The sequence below is a fragment of the Nilaparvata lugens genome, chromosome X (assembly GCF_014356525.2).
Source record: "Nilaparvata lugens isolate BPH chromosome X, ASM1435652v1, whole genome shotgun sequence".
Lineage (NCBI taxonomy): Eukaryota > Metazoa > Arthropoda > Insecta > Hemiptera > Delphacidae > Nilaparvata > Nilaparvata lugens.
The window spans coordinates 49084678-49108600 of NC_052518.1; the positions used below are offsets into that span (position 1 = coordinate 49084678).

Below are 23923 nucleotides of genomic sequence, written 5' to 3' on the forward strand. Positions count from 1 at the left end.
CTGCTTTGTTGGCTCTCTAAGCGTCAAATTTCCTTCACTTTCGTTCCCATGTCATATTATACAGATTGAAGAAATTAATCAATACAGACTGCTCCTTCTGTGTGGTGAAATGATAACACGATTTGTTCGTAATACCATGAGATGACAGATGGAACGCAATTCAATGGACCTTAGAGAGGGCTTGATTGATAGTGGAGTGATTGAGATTGCGGTGAATATACATGCAGTATTATAGTCAATCGCTAATAAATTTTCAAAAGAAGCTGTAATAGATATGATCCCAGAAGTTATCTCACTGCTGAATAAAATATGATGCCGCAATCAAGGTAAATGAAGATTTGAAGGCTGGTTTGGTGAGCATTGCAACCGAAAATGATTCTCCAGGAAATTCACTCGCACAAGAGAGAAGGGCAGATTGAATGAGTTGAATGATTCACTGTGTAATGAGGAGAAGGCTGATGCCTGATAATAGAGCAGTTGAGAGTAAAGCTCAAAGAATTGAAGACTTCTGCTAACGAATTAAGGGTTGAGCTCAGTTCAAGGGATGCAATTATTAATCTTTTACAAAATGATTCACAGCAGACAGCGGATAACATTCTAAAATTGGAAACCGAAATTAAATTATTGAAGAAATACAGAGCATCCCCAGTGGATTTTACAACTCCAAGGTCGACCTGTAAACCTCCTCGTCTTTCTGGCGGCAGTGCGATAGAGACGTCGAATGGTTTTTCAATGTGGTCGAATGGTCAAATGTCAGTGCGATACCCAGCAGATACGATAGAGATAGACCTCAACTCAATGATGACATACATTTTGCAAACATATGTATATCGGGTAGAATATCGTCTTACTGTGGGGCATCGAAAGTGATACAGAGGTCAATAGGAACATGCAGAGACACCATTTCACAAAAAAGGGCTTACATTACTCGAAGAATGGTAAGCGTTTCATGGGAAAGATTTTATGTGACCTTGTGACTAGCGATAGTGGAATTATTGCTAATTGCATGACCAGAAGAACGACTGCTGAAATATATGTTCCTTCTAAACTAATGGAGATTAATGACGATGATGTTGATGCGATAACCATTGACGACTACTCGTTGACTTCATCATCGGCGCCGTTGATTGGTCAGTCCCATATGACTTTGCACGGAGGAGCAGCTTCAAACGTTCGACATTTAACAAACGCAGACGAGACACTTCACCAACTGGACGAGGATGGTGCCCTGGATGCAATAAATTTTGATGAAAATCTGCATGATACCTCACAATACAACAACAGACAATCCCATACTTCACCATTCAGTAACAACAGTTTTCCCTTAATTAATGTAGAAAATAACAACGTTCAACATCCCACATGTTTTTCTCCCATTTTGCAAAATTCATGTCCTCAATCACCAATACTTTCCCAGCACAGAGAAGAGAGTAGTTTTTTAGAGGTAATTTCTATTCTCAACCAAACTCTATAAACAGAAACACACAAATCAGTTACTTTCATTAACCGTTCTATTTAAATGTATATCACTGTTCTGCGCTCTCAGTATTCTTTTGCAATGTACAGAGCTTAAGCAATAAAGTACAAGAAATCAATGTGATAAATAGTACAAATAGATATGATATTCTTTGCTTGACAGAGCATTGGTTGGAAAAAGATCTTTTAAGTCTAGTCAAAATAGATGGTTTTCTAATGACCTCTGCCTTCTGCTGAGTGAATTCTAAAAATGGTGGTGTAGCTATTTTTATTGCTGACAGATGTGTAAATAATTTCAAAATAATCGATGTATCTACATATACAGATGAAATCAACCATGAGTTTGTTGCTGTTAGTAATAAAAATTTGAGAATAATATTGTCATAGCGCTTTATACATCACCAAAGGGTGATTTAGGGAACGCGCCAACTAGTCTCCCCGACAGTAAAGCTCCTTTTAAAACCACATTCGAGGAGATTTACTGAAGGCGTCAACTGAGCTCCTGAGAAAGGAGCTTTACTGACGGGGAGACAAGTTGTCGTCAGCGACCGAGGAGCTTAGTTGTCGTCTACGGTCCCAACAACTAGTCCCCTCTGAACCAGTAGGGTATTTACTGTCGGGGAGACTAGTTGACGCTAGCGTGCAAGGAGCTTGATTGTTGTCACCGAACCCGACAACCAAGCTCCTCGCACGCTCTGAGTGCCGGAGTTTTCGCGAGTAAACTGACATATATATTTCATGCACTAACTCTATGGATTTCCTCAAATCACGCCTGCTTTTCCCAGTCATTCATCACTTTTTTAAGAGTTATATCACATTTTTCAAGAACCAATAGTTCAAACTTCATAATGAGGTTCAGCTTGAGTATTGGTTCATATTTTTATCCAAGAGCCACATTTCAAAACAAGCGATTGAAGCAACTTTAAAACACGGTATATAGAAGAAGACGGTAGGTGTCACGCGCATGTTTGTGCTGAATTTCCGGTGTCGCTGACGTCATTTTTTATACAATCATCTGGTTTTAACTAATAAGTTTCATAAAATTGCCTATAGGTGTTAAAAACCTCGGTTGGTGGCGATGACGTAATCTAGCTGGCTGGCCACTGCGCACACATTTCATGACCCCTACCGTTTTCATCTAAATACCTTGCTTCAAAATACTCTTTTGATTGATATGATGTACAAGAGAAATCCGTTTCAATGGGATTTGCAGGCGAACGAAGCGAGTCCCATTGACACTGCCGGGGTCCAGGGGTCATGGAATCACAGGCAGTGGCGGTTCAAGGAGGATCCAGCAGCAATAATATTATAAAAAATTGAAGTGAATTGAAAAATTTCAAAGTACAATACTATACGTTTTATTGATGAAAACTATTTGATTCTAGTCGGCAGGCTCGCTTCGCTCGTCTACATTTTTCATATAGGCATGCTTCTTTCCATCAAACAGTCAAAAGAGAATTTTAGGAACCGTTTGATTCGAATCATGTAGTGCAGGATGGAAAAATCGTGTTTCCATTGGAATGAATAAATATTTCTCTGTAGACTTTGTTAGGATATTATGAAAATCATTGTATTCAGTTCAGGCCTTTGAAATTTGAAATAAAAATGACGTGGTTAACTTACAAAACATTCATATCAAACTCTCTCAAGTATGAATTTTTCGAAGAAATATACATAGAAAACTAAATGAAAAACTGGAGAAAAGAATCCCTCTAATTTATCACCGCCATTTCCTCAAGTTTACACTTTCAAATTCAGTTGTTCCTGAGACCCCTGGAAAAACAACTTACTCTGAACCTAAAAAAATGACACGGACCTGTGGAACAGATGTAAACAATTCCTGTCCATAAAATAATAAAAAAACCGAAAAATATAGAAAAACTTGGAAAACGCCAGCTTTGAGCGTATCTTCGGTGAAATATTGGGCACCTCTCAACATAATAGTTTTAGACCCTAGCTGACATTTGTTCCCATGTTATACGAGCGCCCAAGGCCCATGTTATACGAGCGCTAATGCCGCGGCGTTAACGCGGCGCTGGCAGCGCTAAACCAAGTTACACACAGCGTTGTTAGCGCGCACTATGGAAGTAACATTGCTAACTCAAGTTATCAGCGCTCGTATAACATGGACCTTGAGGTGCGTACAGATTTACGCGCCGCGAACACGTGAAATTCATTTTTTAACAGCTGATGCCAAGCTTTTTATATCTGTATCTTACCGTTTCTGCACAAATACAGATATAATCAGCTGATGGAAAGTGGATTGGTCGTGTTCACGGTGCGTGAATCTGTACGCACCTGTTCACCAAATTCGAACATTTTCGGTCTATTAATTCTTTTTAAAACTGAGGAAACGCAGAAATATTCTTATTCGAAAACCCGTTTATTTTAGGTGTATCTTTTACGTTATTCCAAAGTCCTCCTACTACAACATTCTTACACCCTAGCTGAGCTTCTCCACTAAATTTGGATATTTTCTCTTTTATATTATTTATATGAATATGTAGATTTGCGGGGAAGGATACCCTGAACCCCATTCACGGAGACATCTTCCACGGCTGTTACTCAAAAATGACCACGGAATGACATTTGCGCCCGGACTAATCATCAACCTCAATTCCTCGTTCATTTTGAATACTTTATATTCAACAGAGCTTAATTTCTAAAGGCTGTGCAAAGGCTGAAAATAAACTCTCTACTGGTGATATTTTTCAAAGTTTTTCGATTTTTATATCATCAAGCTATCAAAATGAAAAAGTTTCCATAAGAAAACATTTTTTCCCATAATTTTTTCTCTTAATTTTTGAGATATGAGCGCCTCAAGTTTAAATTTTTGGGATTGAACATTTCAAACTCGGTAAGAGATAAATCCATGAAATTTAGAGGATATTGCTGATCTTATATACTTCATGGTATTGTTGATCGAGTAAAACAGAAATTTTCTGAAAATATAGATTTCTGAGAAAATTATTCAATTTACAAAAAATGCTCAACTTGAAAATATTCAAATCGAAAAACTTTGAAAAATATCACCTGTAGAAAGTTTAATTTTAACTTTTGCACAGCCTTAGGGTGTGAATTTTTGAAAAAGCTATTCCATTTCCTAAAAATGACTGAATAACTAAATTCCAGCCATTATTGACGATTGTAGATTGGGATAAATTAAAATATTTGTGATTGCTTGTGAATGTAGATTGCTTTAGATGTGAAGTTGATCTTAAATCTTCTTGATATATGTGAGATACTTTATACCGTATATCTATTTGCAATAGTGTTACTCATTCACTTGAAGAAATGCAGATGATTGATAGAACTTGTTGGAATTGTAAATTTTTATATATAGATATATTATAGGCCATAATGAAGATGAATTTGAACTGTTCGAAGCAGAAAGCTATTCGATCTTTGCTCAACAATTATTACTGATTCCTTTTTATGGAAGGTGGTAGGTACTGATTCAATCATCATCAATGTATTGCAAGTATACACATACGCTTGTGGCCTGCCTCTGTTGGTGAATGACACCGAAGACCTCCCATTCATAGCGTCTGCCTATCCTCATTGTTATCCTGAACAATGGATCGCTCAGCGGACTGCTAACCCCCAAAATTACTCATCGGAAATCGCTAATCGGACGTAACCATTCCAAACTCCACACCTCTCAGCACGGTAAAGCTGCATGCGGTACTTTTTTTAGAAATTAAGCTCTGTTGGATATAAAGTATTCAAAATCAACGAGGAATTGAGGTTCATGATTAGTCCGGGCGCAAATGTCATTCCGTGGTCATTTTTGAGTAACAGCCGTGGAAGATGTCTCCGTGAATGTGAAAGTTATATTTACCATAGTAAATGTTGGTGGAATTGGATAAATCTTTCAGATATTGTAGTATGATTATTTTGGAGCTTCCAGATGGCTGAATTGATCCGATATCCTCGACATTATCAGAATTACAGACAATTTCTTGAAAATCGACATATTTATGCCGCCATCTTGTTTTTTCATGATGACAAACGTTTTTTGAGATTGCCATCATGGATAATCTCTTCCTACACATCATTATGAAGAGATTGATACCATTCCCAAGTCTGTAGGTTCAAGGAGTCATGAGTTACACGGTTTTCTAATTGTTGGGATTGGCATTTGGTGGAAAAAGTGTGTTTTCCGCTACAAACAGTACTTTTTACTCTTTTTCCGATGACGCTCCAGCCGTAAGATAATATGGACTTACAGCCTCCAACCAAATGTCATTTTGACGCTTTGGAAATATTCTACAACACTGTGCCAATAATACTAGTGTTTGTTCACTGCGAATACATGTACAGAGTGGAAAGTGAAATATTGTCCCCGAAAAATGTATGTTTCAAGTTTTTGAAGTTAAATGAATAATGGAAAGAGTGGTCGAAATGAGATTGTTCTCTCAAACATCATTGGTTGGTTAATTATAAACACTTTGGTGGTAAAACCAATCCGATATCTCTCACAATAGCTGAATAACAAGCGATATAAAAATTTCTGTCAATAATGACCGCCATCTTGAATTTTTCAATGATGTAGAATATTTTCGCTGTTTCCATCATCAATATTCTTGTTCGTCTTGTTGTAACGAAGAGATTGAGACCATTTGCAAGTCTCTATCTTAAGGTAGTCATGAAAAAATCGATTTTATAGTTCTAACCTGTTACCTCATGCCTATGGAAAAACGCACCAGAGTCATGCAGAGTTTTCTTTGGAGGGCGCTGGAGAACTCCTTTTTCGACGTACAGCGCATTAAGATAAGTTGAAAACACGCTCTAAATTTCATAGATTTAAACTTTCTCTGTATCTCTTGCACATAGAAAGTTATAATGGTATGAAATTTGAACAAATTTAGAAAAAAATATTTTTTGGGCTTTTGAAGGTTATAGCTAGAAAAATATGCGTTTTAGAGGAAAATTTGATGGGACAAAAATTGTAGAAGAAGATCTTACAAATATTTTCGTCTAGAAAATGGTTGAATTTCTTGAACGGTTATTGAAATACAAGCAAAACCCTGGAAATATTGGCGGCCATCTTGTCTCCGAGGTGTTTGCCTGTGATTTAGACTTATCATCATCACGATCCTTATTATACTAGACCTAACGAAGAAATTGAGACATCTTCCACGGCTGTTACGCAAAAATGACCACGGAGTGCCTTATTCATGACATTTGCGCCCGGACTAGATGGAAATTGTGTAACATTCGCCACCTAACTGTAAAAACAAAGTAGTACTGTATACTACGTCTGTGAAGTTGGCCGAAATGATAACAGCCGATCAAATAAAATTGCTAATAATCGTTGGTTCAGGTTTGTTTTGACAAATTTAGGATTCTATTGACGATTGTTGAGGCGTCTAGATACTAGATTGTGTAGTTACAATTATTGCCAGTCAACTTCACACCAGCCCTAAGATTGACTTGAATGTTTCAAAATTGCATAGATCGTATTTGCAAGACTCTCATGTTCATTGAAACAATAAGAAGTTTTAGGAATTCACCAATATATCAATAATAGAATCGGCATCCTTGAAAAAATATTACCAAGAAAAAGGGACGGATCCAAGAAAGGGAGGGTCGTCATTTGGAAATTTTGAAGGGTGTTACAGAAATCCGGTTATCTCTAACAATAAACTCTTGTTTTGTGACGCCTGCACAGGTCAACTGTATTGTCTAGTGATTACTTACTCAATACAGGCGATAACTTTGCGCCAAAATCCCCACTAAAGTGATTATTCACAAGTTGTAGAGAGGATCCATGACTTTGACTAATGTGATTGACACTATTCTGAGCTTCCTCTGTGCTTCGCAGCAAGAAACAGGATTGGATGAAAACGCCCGCGGAACAACACTATTGGTCTCTACTACTCAAAAGCGCGACTTTTGAATCCTCTCGCATATAGCATGAGAACTACCATATGGATTTTCAGTTTAGGAGTGAGAATGGGACGTAGGAAAATTCTACAAAAAATCATAAACGAATCCCTCCATGCTATTAACACACCCATGAAGTATCAAATCAATCTCTTCGAAACTAACAAAGTTAGAAAAATTTCTCCAATTTGATGTTAGTTTATAATCATAATTGGATAATATCCAACTTTCCGACCTGGACATTCAACTATTTTAGCTTTTCTGAGCTTGGGATCACATTTTTGACGAGTCTCTTCATACCTATATTCAATCACATATATATTATAATAATTATGATACAGTTCTTGAGTAATTAACATTTATTTTGTATATTTTTGTTATTGAGAATACACCTAACTGGATGAAAACTTCTTATACAAATCAATTAGTATTCCATATAATTCAATAATATCCTAGTAATTTGAATTAGAACAAAATATTATAAGAGGAACTGTCATAAGGGTGTTGGAGAAAGTTTATTATAGAATGTAGTAACGGTTTGTAGCATTCAACGTTTTAATTCTAGTTCAGTATACTTTCTTGTGCATATCATTTATCATTGTAATATACTGTACGATAGGTATGGATTGAAACTTGGAATAAATATGAAAGATATACGTTTTTGGAATAAGTTAAATCGAGAGAATAGAAAAATAATTTTATGGTGAATGAGAAATCATATAATACTCTGGCTGAATAACCTTACCATTAAAGTTTAATCTCTTCTTTTCTTTCTCAATTTTTACATTACTGCTTTACCATACAAAGTAATAATCCTTCCTTCCTTTTTCCTTTTTTCCTTCGTCCTGGTACCCCCAAAAGAAGGGAGTTTATTGCACAAAAAATAAACAATAATAATGATAAGAATAGTCATACAAAATTATAAGGTCTTATTATAAACCGAATCAGTTAGAAATAGATAGCAACTTATCAATCCTCTATTTCTACGATAAAAATAAACACCAGACGAATTATCTTTTATAGAAGGTTTGACTGGAGATGATAAGAGAGATATAGACTGATTAAATGTTTTTATTAAGGGCGGATTAAGAACTCCAGATCCTGGAGTTGACTTGAATTCGGAAAGAGATATAATTTATTTTTTAAAATTATGTTTGCAGTGATAGAAGTGACAACATCAACAAGCTTTCCTTCTAATAATCGAATTCATAGAATGTGTACAACAGTATCTGTGATTGTACTACTTCCCCGCCCGCTTCAAGCTGGTTTCATTGTTCAATAGGGTATTAGCTGTCGGGGAGACTAGTTGTCGGGTACGATCACGACAACCAGACCCCTCATAGGCCTATCCAGCAGGGGATTTACTGTCGGGGAGACTAGTTGTCGTGAGCGTGTGAGGAGCCTAGTTGTCGCCAGTTAGATTATCTTTCTATGCACTTAGTCCAATCCATTACTGATATCTTATTTGCAACCCATTACTAAATTGGTCTAATCAGTTGTTATTGTTTATTGTGTAATTTCTAATCTAGCTTCCCCCAATGTTATCAATGTAACTGTTTCATATAAATACGGTATTAGAATCAATGTAAAGTAGTCTTAGGCAATATTCTGTATTATGTAGTTGTAGTGTACAGGCTCGGCCTGAATAAAGTCTTTTTAAAAACGCACAATGTGTTCCTGCACCCTTAACTGGCGCCCGAACTTCTGTAGATCTTCCTTGTGAAATTGTTCGTGTTCTGTGAACTCTCCCAGGCCAAATTTTTTTTCCTCAGCACTCCGCCGAGTTTTTCATAAGAGAACTACGAAACCCTTCAGCAGGACACCGTGCAAAGACTCAGTAGCCAGCCACGAAAAGCAACAACCAGAACTGCAAGACTCCAATACTCACACAGATTGTAACCCGCAGACGTTATCATCTCAATCATTTGCTATCCACCATTGCCGGCCTACACCTAAATAGATTTTCACCAATTCCAACACGAGTTCCAGCAAGGAGATTCCTGGACGAACCTCTCGAAAAAATCTTAAGTGGCCTCGAACCAGAACAGTCGACATCTGATGTGCCGAACCAACTAGTTCCAGCGACCCACAATATCAGTGCTCCACGTCCGGACCCTCCACATCACCTGCAACCTCAACTTCAAGAACTTCACGGATCTCACCAACTTGAAAAAGGTACAATGGCTTCAAAAATCCTATCAGCCAGCATTACTAATTTAGTACCATCATTTAATGGCGACCTTCTAGAACTCCCCTATTTTTTGAGAATTTGTCAAGAAATATATGATGAATTCTGTAGCCAAAATGTGGAAGCACAAGAGATTAACCACTGGCTTTTATTCCACCACACTTACAGTCATCTCTCAGGGAAAGCCCGTACGGCTGCCCGAGGTTGTAGGACTATTCCTGACTTATTGACTGCAATTAAAAATATTTTTTGCGAAAAAAGACCTATAGCTGACTTAGTAACACAAGCCATGATGCTCAAACCATTCAGTAACGAGTAAACCAATGATTTTCTTGATAGGCTTGAGTACAAAAAGAGTGTTATAATCGATCGCTATAGCATGGAGAAACTCTCTGATGACACAATCACTTACTTGACTAGTCAACTTGATCGCTCATTGATGACCACTCTCATTCGAAATGTACCAGCAGACTTTGCTGCTTTCCTTAGGGTACACAAAATTCTTACAATTGAAGATGCTCAAAACAGCTTATTGCATGATTTCGACGAGTCATTTGATTCCAAACCCTCATTTCGTAACTCCTGTAACAATAACAATCGTAACTTTGAAGACAATCGTAATAATTGCTCCAATCACTTTAATGACGGTCGTAATAATCCCAACAGAAACAATCACTACAACAATCAGCAACGAAACGTTCATCCTGGCTTCACCAGACACAACACCCCAAATTTTGAAAATCCTCCTAAATTCCAAAATGGCAGACAATTCAGTAACAATCACAATGGTAGTGCTTTTGCAAATCGGAATCATTCTGATTCCAACACAGTGTCAATGCGCACTGTTTCAAACAGAGCATATCAAAATCATCACATTGTAGAAGAGTCTGATGAAAACTTTTCAGTTGAAGATCAGCTCTCCACATTAACCAAACATATGAACTTTTTGACTGAAAAAATGACCTCACTTACTGATCATTTTTTTAGAAACAGGCAGGGACTCGAAGAATTTAACTTAAATAATTGTACAAACCTTTCGAGTCTACCCTATTTATTGACCACAAAAACCGCAAATGGCTAATAGATACAGGCTCCGAAAAAAACTATATTCACCCGAGCATTCTTACCAAAGATGACCAACTAATTAAGAAAGATTTTATAGTTAAGACCGCCACAGGGGCAAAAATGGGTCACAATTTTATAAAATTTGACGCTTTCGAAACATTTGGCACTCGACTCATAGTTCCTTTGCAAGTATTTCCTTTTTCCAATGGCTATGATGGCTATTGGGTTGCGAAACATTGGAACAATTTAAAGCCTGCGTTAATTTGTCAAAAATGCAACTTGAATTCGAAAATGGTATCTTTATTCCCCTAAAACGTGAAAAAACTAAAGTTGACCTGAAACGAGGATTGCATAAATACAAACTTCCCGTAAAAGGTGACCTCAAATATGGAGTCGTTCAAAAAATCGAAAATAATGATTTCACAATCGAAGATTCCCTCGTGCAAATTGATGAACAATTTACATATTGTCTGATTCATGCCAACCAGGACAAGCCTGTTTATCTTGATCCCCTTGACATTGAAGAAGTGCATCGTGTACTCAATCATGGAATAATACCTGATACAAAAAATATCTCGGTCTCGAGCCTCGATATGCAGGAATTGTTCCACTCTTTTAGTGAAAATACATTAGATGAAATACGCAATGAAATACCCTCTCTAATTCGTACATCTCACATGAACGAAGAAGAAAGAGAATTTATTATGGAATTGTTATCAGAGTTCCCTGAAATAATTAAGCGTGAACACGACTCTCTAAAAAGCACTAATCTTCTCCAACATATAATTAAAACCAAGACTGACGATTATATCTATACCAAGAACTATCGCTACCCCGAATGCTATAGAGAAGATGTTAAAATTGAAATTGAAAAACTCTTGAAGAACAAGGTCATTCAACATAGTAATTCCCCGTACAATTCCCCAATTTGGGTTGTCCCAAAAAAAGATGCGTCCGGTAAGCGTAAAATCCGCGTAGTAATTGACTATCGTAAGCTTAATGACATCACTGTAAGTGATAGGTTCCCACTCCCTAACATAGAAGATTTATTCGGAAAAATCGGAAAAGCTACATACTTTTCAGCGATAGATTTGTCATCAGGTTTTCACTAAATTGAAATGGATCCTGAATCTATCCCAAAAACCGCTTTCTCCACAGAAAATGGTCATTTTGAATTTCTGCGCATGCCTTTCGGTTTAAAAAATGCCCCTCCGACTTTTCAAAGAGCAATGAATCTGATTTTCTCAGACACACCCAACGTCCTTGTCTACATGGACGACATAATTATTTTTTCAGAGAGCCTTTCCGAACACAAAAAGCATCTTCGGATGGTATTACAAAAATTGAAAAATCACAACCTTCAAATTCAATTGGATAAAACCGAATTCTTCAAACGAGAACTATTGTATTTAGGGAACATAATTTCGAGTGATGGCATACGCCCTAATCCAGAAAAATTAAACGCTGTAAAGAACTTTCCAATACCTAAAACACCTAAAGCAATTAAAAAATTCTTAGGTCTCACTGGCTACTACCGTAAAATGATCCATAATTACGCGAAAATTGCTAAACCTCTTACGCGTTGTCTTCACAAAGATGCAAAAGTCGATCCCCACAAACAAGGAATTTTTAAATGCTTTCGAAACTTTAAAATCTACATTGCAAAACGAACCAATTCTCAGACTTCCAAACTTCTCAAAAAGCTTCACACTCATCACAGATGCAAGCCAATTTGCGATTGGAGCAGTCCTGTCGCAAAATTTTGAGAAAAACGATCTCCCTATTGCATATGCCTCCCGCACTTTAAATAGGTCAGAAGAAAATCTCTCTACAATTGAAAAAGAACTTCTTGCAATCGTATGGGCATGTAAACATTTCAGACCATACCTGTACGGCCGACGTTTTGTATTGAGAACTAATCACAAACCTCTTGTTTGGTTGAAGAGTCTGAAAGAACCCAATTCAAAACTATTACGATGGCGACTCCTATTAGAGGAATTTGATTTCGAAATTCAATTTTTAAAGGGTAAAACCAATTTTGTGGTCGACAGTTTGTCTAGAATAAAACTTGACACGCACGATCTTTTAAATATTGATGACTGACGACCTTGCCTCAGTTCATCAGGATTTCATTGATGACTACTGCCCACCTGAAATTCCCAATAATGACAATGTAAGTACTCAAACGGTACACAGTCAACTTAGTTCAGATAATAATCATATTGCAATCATGGATGAGGACAAGATCGTTAGTGTTGAACACAATCAAATAATTATCAAACGAGGTACAGACGATCCCACATTCCTAAAAATATTTAATAAGAATCGGCTAACCATTTATTTCGACGCCTTTTTCGATCTAGATTGTATGCTTGCTATTTGCCGTGAATATCTAAGACCGAACACAACTTATGGACTTTTTTGTAAAGGAACAGGTATACTAGAACGCTCATTTACAGACTTTCAAACACGGTTCACTTCCTTGATTCGCGAACACTTTGCGACCATTACCATGAAAATATATTCTAAGTTCGTTATTGATGTAACTAAAATCGATGAGCAACAAGAGATTATTGCACAACACCATGTAGGTAAAACATGCCATCGAGGTATTAATGAAAATCTCGCAAAACTTAAACGGAAATACCACTGGCCATGTATGATTGATGATGTTAAACTTTTCATAAACCAATGTACTACCAGTGCACAAACTAAATACGAACGCCACACAGTTAAAGAGAAGTATCAAATAACACCTACGCCGACCAAACCATTTGAAAAGCTTCAAGTCGATACGTATACCTTCAAACAAATGAAAATCTTAACTATAGTCGATTGCTTCTCAAATAAACTAACGACATTCCCCCTAGAAACTCTCAACTCACATGAAATAAATAAGACCTTCATTCAATATCTCTCCTTTTTACCATGCCCCTCCGAGGCTCAATCAGACAATGGACGAGAATTTGATAACCACAGTTTCAAACAGCTTCTTCATCTTTATGATATTGAACTCCATCTTACAACACCCGGTCACCCAGACTCTCAAGACCTAATTGAACGCACTCATTCTACCCTAGGAGAAATACTCAACACAGTACTCCTTGAGAAACCTAATATTAAAACAGACGAAGCGTTACTGATTGCAGTGACAGCCTATAATAATTCTCTCAATTCCACCCATAGTATGACACCTTTCGAAATGACGTTTGGTCATGTAAAACCAGCGCCAACCCCTATTGCAAATGACATACTCGAAGAACAAGTCTACTCTCATTTTGACAAATTGAAAACACTCCACAAATTGATTAGAAATAAAGTAGTTTCGGAAAAAACAAATAGAACTAATAGACTAAATGAATCCAGAGAAGAAACAACCGATTTGCCAACCACTGTCTTCATCAAGTCAACTCATAATAGAAAAGAAAAACCGAAATATTTCGAAGCTAAGGTGACAGGCCCAAGACAGGCGACATCTCAGAATAAACGCGAACCTTTCAAAATCCACCCTAAACGTCTTAAAAGACCTCGAAAGATCATTAAGAAATCTACTGTTACAGATGCTGACCAGAATGATGCTGATAGGCCTAATGCTGGCCTAGTAATCAAACTCAGAGTCCAAGGATATGAGCTCACGGACTTAACAAATACAGCCGGAGCAATCCCAATTGAAACAAGTAGCGATGTTTTTTCTAACACATCTCATGTACATATTCACACTATAAATATAACAGCTCTAGGTTACGAAATTGACGCACTTTTCCTAAATGCTAATTCTCTAACCAACTCTTCTATCGATAAAACGCTCCTTCAAACGCTATTTCAACATTTCACTTACCTATCCAATAAAATGGAGCATGTAAAATCTTATAAAACGCAAAGTAAACACAAACGAGGTATTTTCAATGGTCTAGGTACAGCAATATCTTGGATCACAGGTAACATGGACGCTAATGACAAAGAACATTATAATTCAATTGTCAGTGAAATAGAAAATAATGAACAGATAACCTGGACTCACAAATTATTTATAATCATAGGTTAACAGACAAATTTAATGACAATATGAAAATTATTCAAAGCAACAACGCTGTTTTACAGGATTTTTTACTGAAAGCCTCACATGAAATCAATGTCATTGAACGTCTTCAACAATATTCTCTTCTATTAGCAAGTGTGTCTCTTCTTGAGCTTCATGTAAATAATATTGTGGAAAGTCTGGAATTTTGTAAAAAGAATATTCTACATTCTATTATTTTATCTCGCTCAGAAATATCTTCAATAATTTTAAATACTCCCGATAATTTAGCATCACGAGACGCTTCCGTGCTATGGCAGATCTCAAACGTGCATTGCGCACTTGGTAATGATTTATTGACTTACTTCATTCAAATTCCTATTGAAACCTTGTTATTAGATTCTTATTTTATTATTTCGTATCCAATTACGCCCAACGCAAAACTGATAGATTACAGAGAGTATATAATGAAAATCAACAAATCTATTGTATCCTATTGTAAAGGCGAATTGTATGTTCTAGACGATTGTGTTTTAATCTCTAATACTAGGTATTGTAATAAGCTTGATAGGTTAGATGATCCATGTATTTTAGATTTATTTAGTAATAATGAATTGAAAAATTGTGAATGAATCTCTTTGCAAGCGACTTGTGGTTTTGTAAAATATATTGATAGCATTAGTAGTTACTTAATCTATAAGAACAATAATGTACGATTGTGTGTTAATGGTAGTGAACAATTGATTAATTTGCATAGTACTTCACTCTTACATGTTACGTTAAATGAAAAAATGTGTGGCTTCAATACTCTAACAGTTTACAAGGACACTTCGCCACTTGTTATTTCAAAATTTCCGGCTCACCTGAAACAACTTGATGTTAAATTCGATACATTTCATTTAGCGAACCTAGGAGATAAACATTTAGACATACTTGAACCAATCATGATTGATGATTCAAATAAATTTTATGTTGTTGTAGGATTAATCTTATCTGTAACAATTGTAATAGTTTTATTGCTTCTCTATTTGAAGAAATCCAGAAATCATAGTAATGTAATTGTACAATCTGTTCCACTTGAAAATTTGCCAAGTCGATTAGTCATACCAACTGGACTTTAATACCTTTCCGGGAGGTAAAGGACTTGGGGAGGGAGGAGTTAGATTATCTTTCTATGTACTTAGTCCAATCCATTACTGATATCTTATTTGCAACCCATTACTAAATTGGTCTAATCAGTTGTTATTGTTTATTGTGTAATGTCTAATCTAGCTTACCCTAATATTATCTTCTATGTAATTAGTCCAATCCATTACTGATATCTCATTTGCAATCCATTACTAAATTGGTTTAATCAGTTGTTATTGTTTATTGTGTAATTTCTAATCTAGCTTCCCCCAATGTTATCAATGTAACTGTTTCATATAAATACGGTATTAGAATCAATGTAAAGTAGTCTTAAGCAATATTCTGTATTATGTAGTTGTAGTGTACAGGCTCGGCCTGAATAAAGTCTTTTTAAAAACGCACAGTGTGTTCCTGCACCCTTAACTGCCGACAACTAGGCTCCTTCGTTCTAGTAGGGGATTTACTGTCGGGAAGACTAGTTGACGGCAATGGTATATTTTGCCAGGGGATTTACTGACGCCTGTGATCAAAATAGTGAGGAGACTAGTTGTCGGGGAGACAGGTTGGCGGCGACCCGTGATTTAGCTCTCTTTTTTAATTATTATTATTATTAGCGTATGGCTTTGAATGGTGGGGAGACCCAAGGGTAGTTCCACCTCGCCGTATAATATATTATAATAGTTATTATATTATAATAGTCCCAAGTTCCCCAATGGGAAACCGGACACTAAGGTTATAGTGAGCACAATACTTTAAATTTACACTTTTCACTTCGGAATAAAGTTCATTTTGATGTTAAAAAGTCCAAACATATACAAAACCAAAACAAAACACAAAACCACTAAGCCAAATTTAGAACATATTTTCTGTTAATTCTAGAAGAACTGAGTTGATGAATTTTCTAAAATCTTATAACCTGTATTTAAGTAACTTCGAGCCAACAAGAATGAATTCTTGTTTAGATAATGTAGCAACTGACTTGCATCCTGATTTGTTTGAGGTGGCTGTTGAGCCTGTCATGCTAGGAGACCACGATGCTGTATGCTTCAATATAAAGTCCAACTTCTTGAACTTGGGTGTGGATAATACATGTAATAGCTTGAAAGCCGGTAAGTCCTACAGTTTTAGAGCAATAACTACGGAGGGAACCAATCATCTGCGTTCTCAACTCTATGGTAGTGATTGGTCTAGTATTCTCATTCATAAATCAGCTGAAGACTATTTTCAAACTTTTTTCAATACATTTTATGAGTTATTCAAGTGTTCTTTTCCTTTGAAAAGTAGGAAGCCCAACAATGACAGAATTAGTAAGATGAAACTATCGCCTGTTTTAACTGGTCTGAGGAATGCGTTACTCAGCGCTTACAATAAATACAAGAATTCTGGGTCGGAAAATGAAAAACTTAATTATCGGAATTTGAGGAGAATCTATAGATCTGAATTGAAAGCATCTAAGCTGAATACCAATGTTGACTTTATCGAGTCGGCAAGCAACAAATGCACAGCTGCTTGGAAAATCTTAGAAAAAATTCAAATCCATATCAACAATGGAAAACATCAGTCTCTCCTGATGTGTTCAATGAATATTTTTTAGAAGCAATAGAGCAGATTAACATTAGTATTACCGCACCAGAAATATCAGCAATCAACTTGTTGGAGTTTCCCCTAGATCTGATTCAAGATTTGAGTTAAGAGAGGTATCAGTTGAGCAGGCTCTTGCCATTGCCTCGAAAATGAAATCTACAACTAGTAACGATATCTATAATATATCTAGCTCATTGATCAAAGAGGTTATTCATTCAATTACGGACCCCTTAACATCATGTTTTAATGCTTGTATGAATGTGTCAGTATTTCCTGCAGTTCTCAAACATTCTAGAACTGTGCCCATCTATAAAAAAGGTTGCAAGGATCAACCTGAGAATTTTAGACCAATATCTATCCCTCCAATTTTTAGCAAAATTTTTTAATATTTAATTGGGACTCAACTATATGGATATTTGGAGAGTATAATAAATAAATTTATTTCCTTTAAAAAATACAACAAGCAATTAAAACATAAAAACTACAAAATATCTAGAATATAATACAATGAGTCTATAAAAAATATGGAATTTAATTCTATTGGAAATTAACCTACTCAACTATGGGAAACCCATGTACTAGAGTAGGTGTTAGTAGTAGTAATAGATTCTGGGTGGGGGTGCAAACTGCAAATACGCTGGGTAAGTGAGCTCACATATTGTTTGAGATTATGTTTTCTATATGATGTCTTCCAGTTGAAATAATCCAGTTCTTAGCAGCAGTTTTGAATCTTCTTGGGTTTTCTATTGACTTGATTTGTGCAGGAAGTAGATTGTGGAGTTCTGATGCTAGGTGGTTGAAGTGTCGTTGATATATTGCCTTCCTAGTCATGTTCGTAATAAGAAGGTTTCTGTTTCTGTTGCGGGCAGATCAACTATTGACGCGGTTAGCTCCATTGTCGAAGATATCATGGACTGCTTCAATTCTAAAAGTTATGCAGGCAGTAAAACATATGCTATTGTAAGCCATGACATTTTGCTGAAAAAATTGCATCATCTATGCGTGCATGGAAAGTCCCTCAAGCTGATAAAGTTGTATTTGAGTGAGCGTAAACAAACTGTCAATGTCAATATCCCTCTCATGCATTGTGACCTCATATGAGGACACATGATAAAATCATATTGAAGCGTTTTCAGTGTGTTTGTAGTCGATCCAATGCATACAGACCTCATATGAGATTGTTTTTAGTTCATTAATTGACCACCTACATCTCTGCTGTCGTCAGTTTGTAATTCAACAGCAACTAACTATCATCATGGCAGTGAACTGAATGTTGATGTAGACAATTCAGATGATGATCCAAATTATGAGGATGGTGATTTTGAAAGTGATGGTGAGGATGGTGATCATACACCTGAGCATCTGGACATTGTTGATGATCACCAGATCGAAAATCAGCAGACTGTCCAAAATACTGTACAGCCTAATCTACGAGATGAAATTTGGTTCAGTGAAAAAGACAATACTTATTCTGTAGGTGTTCCTGGATTTCTGGGTTCTCATAAGGTCAATTTTGTTTGTTCCATTAGATTATTTTTTGAAACTTTTATCAATTGATTTGTTGGAGGAAATTACATTCCAAACAAATTTGTATGCTTTACAAAAGGGTAAAGAAAATTTAGCATTGTCTATATCAGAATTGAAAATATTTTTAGGTGTTGCTCTAGTTACATAAAGTATCCTAGGATAAGACAATACTGGTCACAACAGGCAGGACTAAGAATGTACCTTATTGCTGATGCAATTTCAGTAAATCGATTTGAGGAAATCAGGCAGTACCTTCATTTTATTGATTCAAATTCAATTCCTGCTAACAATACTGATAAAGCTATTAGAGAATTTTCATGCTGCTGTTGATGCAGAAGAGTGCCACAGTGTGGATGAGATGATGATACCCTTCAAAGGGCGCTCTTTTCTCAAACAATACCTTCCCAGAAAACCAAAACGTTGGGGTTATAAGATGTGGGTTCGAGCAGGAATCTCAGGTTATGTTCACTGTTTCGAATTGTACCAAGGTGCTCCTGGGGGCCGAGCAGATATAACTGATTGTGGGGCTGTAGGAGATGTGGTTCTCAGACTATGCCATGATCTGCATGGCAAGAATCATAAGGTGTATGCAGTCAACTTGTTTTCTTCAATACCTTTAGTTGAAAAACTCAGATATTCAGAAATATGGTATGTGGGTACAATGAGAATCAACCGAATGAAGAATGCTGATAGAAAACTGAAAAGCCACAAGAATCTCAAAGGAGAAGGTCGAGGTAGTTCATCACAAGTTACATCAAACAATGATGTAACTATTACTCGTTGGTTGGATAATTCATTAGTTCATGTGGTATCTTCCTATGCAGGGAAAACTCCAGAAAGTGAAACTGAGAGGTTCAGCAGGAAAGAAAAAGGAGAGTCTCAATTAAAAGACCATTCAGTGTTGATTTATACAGTAAACATATGCGGGGAGTGGATTTGATGGACTCTCTGGTTGCATTGTACCAAAATGATGTGCGCAACAAGCGGTGGTATATGCGAATATTTTATCACATGCTGAATGTAACTGTAGTAAATGGATGGATTCTATGGAAGTGGAATGACCACCAGAAAATGGACTTGTTGGAATTTTAAAAGTCGAGTTGCTTCAGGTCTGATCTATACAGGACTGGCTGAACTGAATCGTAAAAAAGGGGACGTCCTTCTTTAGAGGAGCAAACACCAGCACCAGTGAAAAAAAAGAGTGACAAATTTAGTTCCTTTAGAACTGAGATTTGATGGAGGATCTCACTTTCCCAAGAAAACTGAGGGAAAATTTGCAAATAGATGCAGGGATAAGCACTGCCAAAGTAAGACAAGGTATGAATGTAAAACATGCAAAGTACCAGTTTGTCCTGAGTGTATGTTATCCTTTCATACCAAGTAAGTTATATGGCATATGTTTCATGTAATAGATATGAAATACTTGGAACTATTATTTGAATTATATAATTATACAGGAAGGATGAAATACACTCAGAACTAATTGTGCATGTGTTACAATAATATTGTGTTTCAGTATATCATATTGTTTACTTACATATTTTATTCCTGTATTGTTTTTTTGTGTATTCAAATATTACCCTATTTTTTATTGTAAAATTATTTTTGTGTATTTACTAGTATTAATAATAATTCATGGTGAATAAAAGTATTACAAAACAATTTCTGGTTGTTATCCTTATTCCTTCAACATATATGCAGGCAATGCATATAGATTAGAAGATAGTGACTTACATGCATAATGACCTCATATGAGGACACATTTATTACACAATTATGTAATGAGGAAATTAATATAAAACCAATGAGGGATGGTTTTGTACTCATTTTAATTGATAAACAGCATTGAAAAATTTTTTTTCAAAAATATTTAATAAATCATGCATGAGAGGGATAAAGATTTTTCCAAGCCTGTACCTCAGGGAGTAGCACAAGGTTCAATATTGGGACCATTGCTATTTCTTGTGATGATGAATAATGCAGGTTGCAGCACTGATTCAAGAATAGTTTGCTATGCAGAAGACACATCCATGCTCTCGGCAGGTTCTGACATTGAAACTCTGAGAGAAAAGATGTCAACTTGTCAAGAGCAAATGAGCCTATGGTTCAGGGCGAATAGCTTGCGTCTCAATAATGAAAAGACTCAAGAAGTGATCTTAGGCTTGAGACAAGTGAATGAGAGGAATGTAAAGAGTGTGAAGATTCTTGGTATTCACCTTGATCAAAGACTAACATGGGGCCCTCATATTGATTATGTATGTTCTAAGCTGAACCGAGTTTTGTATCTCCTACATAGATTGAAGGAATGTGTAAGGATGATTATAAGATGATTATTTTGAGATGACATACTTTGCTTTCTTTCAGATTACTTTTTCGTATGGTCTCTCTCTATGGGGGTGTTCTCCTGATACTCATAAAATCCTACTGCTTCAAAAGAAGGCAATAAGAACTATTTCCAATGCTGACTACTTGGAGCACTGCAAGCCATTGTTCATGAATCAAGGAATAATGACTGTTTATAGCTTGTTTGTTTTCATGTTTGCAGTAAATGTAAAGAAGAATATAAATTTGTTTATATGTAGGGAAAATACTCTCCACTATTATACAAGAAATAGGCAACACATTGATGTGCCCTATACCAGACTTAATAGAGTTCGGAAAAGTTCAAAGTTGATTTCTTTAAAAATACTAGCTACCCATCAATGTGAGAGCCTTTGAAAATAAATGCCTTCAAGAATAGATTAAAAATGCTTCTAACGGAAAATCCTCTTTATTCACTAGCTGAGTATTTTAATATGGATGAAGGGATATTAAACAATAAATTATTTCTGAATATATGTTTATATTTCCTATTAGCATTATACTTGAAAGTAATATTTGTATTATAGTGCATAGAATTTAAGGAATTGACGTGATTATTTGTTTAGGTCTTAATTTAATTTGTGGCTGACGTTTCCAATTGTATATTTTGTATACTTAAAGGAATGAACTTTATTATTGTTAAAAGACGTTATCTTACGGTAATTAAATTTAATTTTTTTTAAATCAAAAACCGAAGCAATGTCATGGCCTTTTTGGAAGTCTGGCTGAAGTGCAGTCTTCACATTGAAAATTCACTGTTCGCTTAGGGTTAGTACTGAACCATTGAATTTTGTTTCCTTCGACGCAGAATTTGATGTTCTACAAGATGCTTTTAGAATTTCGATATGATTTATTGAAGTCGAGATATTTGATGAGAAAAAGGAGGAGAAGGAAAAGAAGGAGAAGAGGGACTTCATATTCAAATAAATTTGAAATTTTATATTTGAATGAATTAGAATTTTATAAATAATGAATCGGGTCGAGGATCTGGCAGATGAAGCAATACTAGTCAACCTCAAGTTATATATCGTGAATTTGATAAATTACAGTCAGTATTATAATAATATATATAAATGAATATACTAATAATATGATAATATGTAATGAGCATGTATTAAGTGGCTGAAGTATGACAGTCGTAAGGCCCATTGACGGCTTAAATTATATATTCAGGCGGTGGGACCTTCCCGCAAGGGACTCCCCACCAACAAAAGCCATACGAATTCACTTTTTAAGTGGCCATATAGCTTAATTAAAGTTTTTCGAGTTAATGATTTTTTACACTGCACTTTCGAAGTGGGTCCCAATATAAAAAGATGAACTCACGTAACTCCTCTGGTCTTGCATAAGTAACTCTCAGGTGCATGGATGGCTCGATTTATAGGATATGTTTCTAGTCCATGAGCAATTGAATTCAAATTCAAAGACAATGAGATTTTTGATAAAAATATTTCAGTTCAACAATTAATTTGATCTTGTTTGCGTAGAGTCGGTCGAAAATTAAACAATAATAATATTAAAAAAATTTTTTGATCATTTTTTCTTTTCATGATACTTTTACAATATTTTATTGGCAAACATAAATTTGAACGGTTTTGTACACACACACCCATCAGTTCTGAGATAGTGAGTATCAGCTGTTTTTGATTTGTCAAGCACTAGCGGATTTGGAATGTTGTGTAAACAGAAACTTAACCTCCAAATATACCGATCATTAATTCAGCCAATTTACAAATATCTGATTATTTATAGAAGAGTTCATTAGAACAAGTAGTACGGAGCAGTGCTTGTTATCACTAGATCCAGATGTTGATAAGTGAGCCCTTATCGCTAAATAAAGAACCGTTTGGTTTATAGGTTTCATAGTACATGTAATACAATGAAATAATTTATCTTGAGCCATATTTTTATATTCTGGGCGGTTAGATGAGCAGCGGGTGCCCACCGAAGTTTGATAAATCTACTTCCAACGGGAGTGGAGAGCAAATTGCTATTTACTCTAAAACTAACTCTCAAATCGAAAAATTTAGCCTACTGAGTGGAAAATGTATCTATAATAAATAATAATAATAAATTCATTTATTCTTCCAATTGATACATTTACACATAATCAGGAATTATGAACAGTAGAGTAGATGTATCATAACAACAATATTAAATCTGATTAAATATTACTATCAGTTGAATTTGAATTGATTTTGCGATTTTTCGCCACATGACCAAACATTTCAAAGTTAAAATTGATAAAAGATTAAAAAAATTCATATCTCACAAACTATCATGAATTTTTATTCCTTTTGTCCTGAAAGTTTCATATTTTGACAAGTTACACTCTTTAAGATCATTTTAGCCCTTCATTATTATTATTATTATTATTATTGTTATTATTATTATTTATTATTATTATTATATATGGGTTTATTCCAAAAAAATCAACAATAGATTTATTAGAAAAACTAACAGAAAATATATTTGAAGCTTTAAATGACAATAAATTTGTCATAACTGTTGCAACAGATTTGACAAAAGCATATGATTTGGTTAATTATAAAATAATGCTACAAAAAATCAATAGAATAGGTATTCGTGGAAAGCTATTCAACTTGTTTGAAAACTATTTTGAAAATAGAAAAATACATGTTAGTATAGGTGAATATATTAGTACCGATTATAATCAATCCTGTGGA

At 35.5% G+C, this 23923-nt stretch overlaps 1 protein-coding gene across 2 annotated transcripts in view; it reads left to right on the forward strand.

Annotated features, from left to right (window-relative positions):
- LOC111050394 (carboxypeptidase D) overlaps positions 1–23923 on the forward strand; it is a 296777-nt gene that overhangs the window by 220446 nt on the left and 52408 nt on the right. The window contains exon 13 of one of the 2 annotated variants that reach the window (XM_039441291.1): positions 21240–21482. The exons of the other annotated variant lie outside the window; for it this stretch is intronic. Within the exon in view, the coding sequence (XP_039297225.1) occupies positions 21240–21321 (82 nt within the window). The 3' untranslated portion in view covers positions 21322–21482. Of the gene's footprint in view, positions 1–21239; positions 21483–23923 lie in introns of those variants that run through there. 2 annotated transcript variants of the gene reach the window in all.